The sequence below is a fragment of the Morone saxatilis genome, unplaced genomic scaffold (assembly GCF_004916995.1).
Source record: "Morone saxatilis isolate NCDOM2014 unplaced genomic scaffold, NCSU_SB_2.0 Contig23, whole genome shotgun sequence".
NCBI lineage: Eukaryota > Metazoa > Chordata > Actinopteri > Moronidae > Morone > Morone saxatilis.
In genome coordinates this window covers 12,821,844-12,831,690 of record NW_023339796.1, presented here as the reverse complement: position 1 = coordinate 12,831,690, position 9,847 = coordinate 12,821,844, and the positions used below count along the sequence as shown (strand labels likewise).

Here is a 9,847-nt window from a genome sequence, read left to right as displayed (position 1 = left end):
ACGGAGGTGATCCGGAGGAGAGTATTTGTCAGCATGGATTCTGCCTATGTGTGACTGTGCACTAAAGGTGCAAAGACATGGTGGCTGCAGGTGAAGACAGGTTGCACTATCCTGCTGTAAATCGGAGGCGTGGCAGCTTTTTGGTTCAGAAACGAGAACGGTAAGAAGATACCAGACAAGGCATGGCAAGAGATCTGAAGCTATATTCTGTAGTTGGCAGGGTTATATTTTCAGTTTTACATGTTTTTTTTTTTTTTTTACAAAGAAAATAAAATATGCATTGTTTTGCACAGTTTAAACCCTACCTCAGAAATAAAGGATAAATAAGGATTCTTTAATTTGATAAAGATAATATAAGAGAATATATTTTGTAGATCTTTTCAGTTATAATATTAATAATGTTTTTTGGTTTGTTTAAAAAACAAAAAAACATGAGGAAATCACAGTATTATTAGTACTGTTTCAACACGTGAGTTAAGTGTGTTGTTACATTCCTAGAGGCCACATTGGAAGTATACAAAAGAAAAGACGGATGCAGGACAGACTGAATAGAAAATAGATGATGGTAGGCAACACCAATGTTAAAAAAAATATTGGCAAAACTTAATTTACTGCATTTAGTACAACACTTCAACCTGTTTTTGCAATATTAAAAGATTAAAGAATTCCCTTAATTTCGTAAGTAATGAGCGCTGTGGTTGAATTTTGCTGAGCTGTTCTGTGTGTGTGTGTGTGGGCAGGGCTGGTGGGGTCAAGGGTTGTGTAGTTGACCTAGAGGTAACTCCCAGCATAACCTGGTCTGAACCTGGCAACAGGAAGCTGCCACGGCAAAGCTGGAGGTGTCTGCAGTAGATCTACAGACACTAAGACTCTCTCCTCCGTCTATCACACACACAGGCAAGCTCGCATACATGTGCAAAAATGGAGCACACAAGTATGTGCACGCGTACGATCCCCACACACAGGCACACACTCAGGCGACAGCAGAGTGGAGTCAGCTGGAGAGACAGAGACACTTTGGCCTTTCAACAGCCAGGATCTCTGGACAGGTCAGGACCACACACACTGATGCACACAAACCCACAGACACACACAGACGCACACTTGTGCCTGTGGTAGCTGACATCAATCCAAAACTACTGCTTACACAATCCAGGCCCACTTTAATAAATACTTTGAAACTTTGTTTGTATGGTGATTGTGCGGCGCCCTTTTTGTTTTTCCACTGATGAAGGCCTTTTAATCATCATCAAATTATGTCTACATGGTGGCTGTCTCCCCTTTGTGTTTTTAGGCGTACATAATTTTTTCATTTTTCAAAATTAAAGCTCTATAAATGAATTTTTCTTGTGTTAACAAAAATTTTAAATCTAAATGTATGACTGAGTTGACTGTCTTACATGGGAATACAATTAGGTCAAGGTTTAATGTATACACACGCTTTGACTAATTTGTTCACCAGGCAGAAAAAGACAACCGTTTATTCATGTCACACTGACCTAAACGCAATGTGGGCCACTTTTAACATGAACTCTGTGCTTTGTGTTTCACTAAAAAGGAGGGAAAAAAAGGCTGGATGGGGTTGGAGGTGGAGAGCAAGATGGTTAAAAGCCGGGAAGAAATAAAAAGAAACCAAGTCTCATCTAAGTATGTTTGCTGTGTCTCTCAAATGAAAAGCCTCAGCTCTGTCTCTCACTCTTCTCTCTCTCTTCACCTTTTGTCTCGAGTCTTACAAGCTGACTAACATATGTAGACCAAAGGTGAGCCTTTGAATCAGCAACTCCAATGTATGTATAGTTCATTTAGCCTGTACACACTCATTCTGCCAGGTGATTAAGCCTGAATGATAAAAAAAATGTCAAAGAGGCTTTAAGCATACAAAGCGAAAAGTGCATGTTAAGTACTCCTTTCACTAGTTTGGCTTATTGTGAAAGACCTGAGTAATAATCAGGCATATCCCTCCACTTTTGTGTAACTTCACTGTTTGAAGAGCGAACAAAATAAAATATGCCGCTTGTAATCTCTCTTTTCAATAATCAAGAGGAATGACCTACTCTGTTCACCAAGAGTGTACACTGATTCCTGTAAGTATTTTGTTTGATAGGTTACACCAAATCCCCTCATGGGAGGGTGCTTGTGTAAAGAGATGAGTGAGCGTGTGTGTGTCCATACTGTACTCATGCATCAGTTTGACAGTTTGAGTGATTTCTGTACTGGGATTTGGCAGGCCATGGTTACAGTTCTTCACTCATCACCCTCCAGTGGGTGAGTGAGTGTAACTCAATGCCTCTAATCTAGCTGGCTGCTCAAAGGATTAGGAACTCGACTATTCTCAATGGGAGCATGCTGGAGCTAGTCCTGTTTAAGTGTGTGTGTGCGTGTGTTGTTATACTATGCATCTATGAAAAAGCTCCTGAGCAAAGGGAATAATAAGAATCTGTACAGACCCATTCAAATGCCAGAGGAAAAAACATTAAACTCCCTTGTCACAACAAATTCGACATTTTAAATCTCTGATAAATCTTTTTTCAAAAGCAAAGCAGACTGATTTCGCTGTGAAGAATGTAATGAGCAGCAGTGGCAGGACACTTATGTCTTCAAATCTCTTGACAGGGAAGATATCTAGAAGCACAATTCTTTTTTTTTTTTAACTGACACTGATGGGAGCGCCAAAATTGGTTCTTCATTCAATAACGATGCTACCAGTGTTAGCTGCATGAGTTTTTTGTTAGTTTTTTTAAAAAACACTACTTTTCCCCAAGTTTCTGCTTTCTTTGTCAATGTTTCAGCCAGACACTGACCTTGATCAACACTATTTAGCTTACCTGCTGTTTATGTTTAACACTGCAGAACAGTAAATCCTTACTGTCTTAACATATGTTGCACTGCAAGTAAAAGTCTGAAAGTACTCCTTGCAAGCTTGCATATGGAATGAGTCATGTCAAGCTCATTACTCATGAGATTATTAAATAGAAAAAAGCATCTGAAAGCTTGGCTTCATTGAAAATTGGGCAGGTTGAATTAATTTGTCCCTCTCCATAGCATGTGTGTACTTGTGATTTCTGGAATATGGTGTATTTCGCATGCACAATTTATTTTGGTATTTGTAAATTAATTCAGAATCGTAAAACATAATTATCATCATCTTTAAGTTAAATCAATATTTCCCCCACCCCTAGAAACTGGAGAGAAACCAAACAGTAATTATACTTTAAAGCACAGATCTTTATCAACTCACCAATACTAAGCCAACCCTATGCAACCCTGTGCAATTGATATTCAAACAATAAACAAGAGCAATTGCTTTAGACATACATCAGTAGTGCTAAACTACACAAAACCTCATACAAACATATCTTCATGGTCACAGGAGGTCAGTCAGAGCCATGGCATATACGGAGGGACGACATATACCCCCGCATACCCAAACACAAATGCTGCACAGATGTGCATGACTACAGGATGAGAATAAATGGTGCGCCGGGTAACTGGCAGCACAGGGAGTTTGAGTCTTAACCATGACCTCATCTGTTTAGAGAATCGGATGAAGGGAGGGATGGAGGGATCAGCAGGCAGGATACAGAGGGGGTCTGGAAATTGGGGTTGGGGGTCATGGATAGTATGTCAGCGTGTGTAAATGTGTGTGCACGTGCATGTATTTATGTGTATTTTAAAAAGGTGAAATGAAGCACTTCAGCAACCTTGACCATTCGGGGGAGGGAAAGGCACGGATCGGTGGTCACCCAGCAGTACACACAGCGCCCACCTAGACCTCCCCCTCAATCTTTATCATTTTTCTACTCTACATCCAACCTCTTTGCAATTTTTTTTCCAGGCGGGTTAACGTTACACAGGAAAACAGCCCCTCTCATCACAAACCTCACAGAACACTGGTTGTTGGTATTGGTGAGTTTATAATGTATTGTTAGGCTCTCCCCTTCTACCACACAATAAAGCTAAACTCAGTTGTTGTTGCTTTTATTATAAACAACTAAACAAGTTATATTGCTAACATTAAGGTTGTAATGAATCAACAATTAATTAACAACACTGGTATACTTCAGTCTTTTGGGGAACTGGCACTCTTTTCATTTCTTTCAACAGCCTGGTTTCTGTCAGTGCTTTGATTCACACAGCTTTAAGGTCAGATTGAACTGGATGAAAATGGGTGCACCCAGCAATGGGTGCAGATAAAAAATGTCTTTTGGGTTAACCAACCGATAAACACAAATGCAATTAAACTACTTCCCCTTTATATTCCTATATAAATGAACTTGTGGCCTAAGACAGATCATTCTGGACATTTACAAACATTTTAAAAACACTAATTATTCATAGTAATCGAGTTCTGTCCATGTACATGTAATGAAGTCTTTTGCTTTTGTGTTGGCTATTTATTGTTTATTGTTAATTATCTGACTAATATTAAAGATAATTTAACGATATTTGAGAGAATATCAGAGAATATTCTGGTTAATGTACTGGGATTTATCCATGTGTAATTTGGTTTAATTAATATAACTTATTGAATTGGTAAGATCAAAATAATTTTATTTATGACAATGAAACCTGACTACTTAAATGGAAACAACAGGGATAGAAATGTTGTTTTATATCTCAGTGGGCCAATGGGGAATTCAACTTTTTGAATACATTTTTTCTCCATTTTCCATTTAAATACAAAGCCTAAACACCATATTTGTGTAAGGGGTTACATTCCTAGTGTAGTAACATTCTTGCCTTTTCTAATCTGCTCAGAATATTTCTGCAGGTATAATAAGCACAATGTAGTATCTGCATCTACATACACAAAAATACACACACCTTGATCTTCTGCTGGATGTGTCTGAGAGCGTCTGCGGTGCCCATGTCTCCATCTTCCTGGATACAAACCACATCCAGTTTCATCTTCACGTCCAACTTCATTTTAGGGTCTGTGCTCATCATCTTCTGGACCTCTTTGGTGGTGATCACTATCACCTCTGTTCACAGAAAATACATATTAGATACACATTAGCTGCACAAATATCAACATAACTCAAAACTGCAACACCCCTTGGTGATATTTTCTGTGTAAATAAATGAATATAATCCCTCTCTTGCTAATGTGTCAATTCTTCTAAAATCATCATCTACCCACTGAAATCCAGAAACAAATATGCACATCTTCAGAAAGCAACAACACAAACCCACAGCCTTATGTACATTGTGTTTTGCTCCTAATACAAAGACCAATCTTTACGATAGTTAAGCCAATTTTTTTTTTTTTTTAAAAGCTCGCTAGACCTGATTTTACAAGAAAAAAGAATTTTAAAAGTAATGGTCTTTCTCTTCTCTCTTTCCGGTCCTTTCATAAATGAGAACAGCCATCAGGACTTATTAGGTGAACCCAAATTTGTATTCTTGCTCTATATAAGAAGTCTTTTTGACTTTTTGACACATCCTAAAACCTTAAATCAGGTTAAGACCACTAGCTCTACTTTTTATAAAGTTGGTTATAAGATTACTAGACCACTTCATGAATCTACAACATTGCAGAGTCCGTCTGCTTTAATTAGCCTTGTCTGCATAAAATGTTCTCTACCATGCATTTGTTCACTCTAGCTGTGTCAGCCTAGTAAAACCAAATTGCAGGGCTTTGGCTAGCTGGCTGCACACAGTAAACTGCTGGCCACACAGGATGATTATGTATAGATAGCTAGTTTTATTTAGGCTAGTGAGGACCTACAGGCTTTTATAACAAACAGCCCTGTTTACTGGCAAGAACTGCATACTGCACCAAATCCCTTTATAAGCCCGGAGTTTCTGGACCTACTGCAAGCTGCAGCACAAGAGGCAAAAACCTGGACTGTAAAGCTAGGCAGGAAATGCACACCTGACAACGCCTGATGATGTGATGACAAGCTGGTGAAAGTACGACTAGAAAAAGCAGCACAGTTGTAAACTCAATACTTTTTATGCAGCCCCATGTTGCTGGGGAAAATCTGCAAATATACTTGGCTGTTTCATGGTACCAAACAGCAAAAGTACAACTGACCATGAATAGGAAAAAGAATTACAATTTGGTCTTGTTATTAAAGCTTAACAGCTTCAAATCAGATGTACTGTTCAACTGTTCATCCTCAATTAGAGTCCAAATTTTGTAGTGTCTCTCGAGAGCTGGCCAACATTTGAGTTTGCCTGTCCAGGCAAGTAGAGGAAATGTGACCAACCTGCAACATTTAACTCTGGTTATTGTCTGTAGAACTACAGTTCATAGTTTATATACTTTTCTTGGGTGTATTTTTACATAGGGCCGCACAATTAATTGAAATATTATCGAAATCGAAATATGGCCAAGTGTAATATGCAAATCGCAAGAGCTGTTCAAACAAAAGACAAATGTGTGCGAATACAGCATTATAATGAAGTACTGAAGTGCTGCTGAGGTGCCCTGGTCTAGAAATCTTGCACGTTTGTTTGCTACAGACCACCAAAAATTTCACATCATTATTATTTTAATAGTTGTTTTTGGTGAAAATTCAATTTGTGATAGAAAAATTGTCATTCTCACATAATCGCAATATCTGCCAAAATAATTGCAATATGATGTTTTTACCACATCGTGCAGTACCAGTCAAAACACTAAAGTTTGTACAATCTGTCCTTGTTATCACAAGGAAATGATAAAATGCAACAAAATCGGTTTCTCTTTAATTATCTCTGTAAAAACTGTAAAAAATTTAAGGGACATCAATCTTTTAGTAATTTTACTAATACAGCACTTTTTGTAAAAAAGAAAAACAGTTATAGTCCTTGTGTTTGAGTAGGAGGTGATCTTAAAGGTCTCTTTCCACATTAATGCTAAAACAAAGCTTGCACTCTTTTTGTTCCAGTTTTATAAACGGCCCACATAAACTTACACCAGAAGTACTGGCTATATTTTATGCTTCTTTACATTTTATGTGGAAACCAACCAAGAATGCCAGTGCACTCTTGTAGCACTTTCCACCCCTGCCACTGACACACGTTGTGGATGGAGGGCTAACAGTTCACATCAGATCCAGATCACTACCATCAGATCATGTAGCTCTAACGAGGAAATGTTACACTGTCAGACCGGGCAGACAGAATATTGCATTTCTAAAATTAATCTTTGAGCTATCTTTCAATCACATGTAGGATGAAATAAAAATTCCACATGCATCCCATAACGATGACAAATAGTGAGATTTTTTTCTTTCATGTGCTTTATCTGACTTAACTGCACACACAAATACAGGTATTTTCAGTTACAGTTACTGGCTGATTAGACCTCTGCTCAGGTTAAAGGTGGGCAGGTCACTAAAGATGCCCTAAAGAGTGCAACAAAAACACAAGTTAAGAATAATACTTGTACTGGTAGCAGTAATAGAGGTATATGTAGCAGTAACAGGGGCATATGTAGCAGTAATAGGGACATATGTAGCAGTAATAGGGGCATATGTAGCAGTAATAGGGGCATATGTAGCAGTAATAGGGGTATTAGATGTAGTCAATGTAATAGCAGAAGAAGTACTAAAAACTGAGCTCTCACCTTCAAAGCCCACCCTCTCCAGCAGGTTCAGCGGGTACCACATGAGGGGCTTGTTGCCGACAGGCAGCATTGCTTTGGGGGTGTTGTATGTCAGATCAGTCATACGAGAGCCCCCACCAGCTGCCATCAACACCGCCTGCAGCTCCATGATGTCTGCTAGGGATGGCTAAGAGAGAGGGACCAACAGAGAGATTAACAGAGTTATACAGTATACAGAGCTTTACTTTTATATAAAAATGTACCACAGTTCAGATTAACATATGTTTATGTGCATATAGCAGATGTTGCCATGTAGATAGGTGTTATATAGAGACATAAGGTTGCATAATCTATAGTTTGCAACTGTAAGTGCTTTTGTTTAGTTGATACTCTTGATGCTCTAAGTGGCCCTGTGAGACTTTAACTATCTTACCAAAGGGACCAACTTGATACACCTCTGATAATGAACTGAATAACTCATTGTTGGTGATTCAACACTAAAGCGAAATGAGAACTGCACACAGAAAAAAGCATAACCCAAACATCTGTGAACTTTACAACCTGGTGCTGAACATAGAAACTGAAATAAAAAGAGCATTCTGATTGATTTGGAAATGCAAACTCTTATATTACTTGCTGAACTTTGATGGTAGTTACACATACATAAATTGTCTTTTTATCTCTTTGTCTTTTGTTGAGTGCAATGTTTTTTCCTCTACATTCACATGGAAGGCTATCGAAATACTAAATACACATATATGAGCGGTACACTCTCTTAAAATATGCCTTTTTGGTAACATTTTATAATACAGCTGATGATTTATACTATAATTTAGTTGTAAGAATGAGATACCAATAAAATATGCACTGGTTCCTACTGGTACTTTAATGTAGACACAGTAAAAGAAAACAATACCATGGGGAACAAGGGAGGAACAATTAGGCATTTTATTTTTTGTAAGTACTGGGGTACCTATGGAGTACAGTGCTAGGATACAACACTGCAGTTTAGGAAACATGATATTCTGCAAAACCTATGAAGTAAATTTGGTATAACACATTACACAGTCACTAGCTGCTACCAAAACATTAAAAAAGGAAAGTGGGCTTTGGAAAATATCCTGAAACTCAGATGGTTGAACATATAAGGTACAGGGGTTTTATTGTCAAAAGAGGAAAAGCTATAACACATATATAACATTTAAATACACTGTAAGAATCTGCAAAATCTTGACTGCAGGCTGCAATATAAAATGTATTTATCCTTTCGTCTAAACTCCCCAATTATTACTCCCTTCTCCCTATAGTCACATCTGCTTCCACTGTACCTGCATTTAAATGTAAGTAAGTATTGATACCCCATTCAAACAAGCAAGTCAACACATGACAATAGAGTACTGTTCCTAAGAAAGTGACACTGGTGTCCTGTGAGTACAGCATTGAACAGGTGAGCCGCACAGATTAACATCAGATCGCATAAGGAAATCCGGATGTATTTCAACATTAGGCTCAAAATGATGACAGGTCCTCCGCACAGCGCTGACACAACTAACGTTAACAGTACACTGTACACGTTAACTGTGTCAGGGCACACTGCCAACCTAATCCACAGCATGACATTAACAAGAAGATACAATAAGTGATGTCGACTCGCTCCATGGGTGAAAAATAAGTCTAAATATACCTGTCAGTGATTCCTGATGATCCGCTGCCACTTGAAAGGACAGCAGCGGGCAGACGCATGTAAGTTGCTGGCTGTCACTGTTGTTAGCACTGTGCTAACGATCAGCACGGAGCAGCGGGTGATACCGCGGCTTCAGGGTCAGCTCACAGGCAGCTGGACACCTCCTCAGAGAGGCAAACACCCTCTCAGATAAGCGGCGGTGGCAGAAGTTCAATTACACGTGGGATATTTTGACAGAGGTTATGTTCAGGAAGCTAACAGCTAGCATCAAATGATGACATCTGGGTGCTTTCGGTGAAATAGGTCCGTGTGGGAAAACTACTTCCGCCGTAAAGTGGTTCCGGTCCGCAGTGGTGAAGACACACACATACAACAGAATAAACACAATATTAGAAACAACAGCAGGTACAACTACTTTAAAATGTTATTGAGGTGCTCTCTGGTATCAATTTATTATATCAGGACGAGAAAAAAACATGGAAGCCATGGAAAAAATAAATGAAACTAAAATAACAATTAAACTGCAGTCTCATGTTGTCAAGCTTTTGGGATGAAAGTCTTATTGTAAATATTATTTGTTGCCATATATAACACCTTTTTTTTGTCAAAACACTAACACATGAACACCA

At 38.5% G+C, this 9,847-nt stretch overlaps 1 protein-coding gene across 1 annotated transcript in view; it reads right to left on the bottom strand.

Annotated features, from left to right (window-relative positions):
* eif2b3 (eukaryotic translation initiation factor 2B, subunit 3 gamma) overlaps positions 1-9,531 on the bottom strand; it is a 29,888-nt gene extending 20,357 nt beyond the window's left edge. The window contains 3 exon segments of the mRNA XM_035671266.1: positions 4,825-4,982; positions 7,556-7,721; positions 9,219-9,531. Of these exon segments, the coding sequence (XP_035527159.1) occupies positions 4,825-4,982; positions 7,556-7,703 (306 nt within the window). The 5' untranslated portion in view covers positions 7,704-7,721; positions 9,219-9,531.
* Between the last annotated feature and the right edge of the window lie 316 nt (positions 9,532-9,847).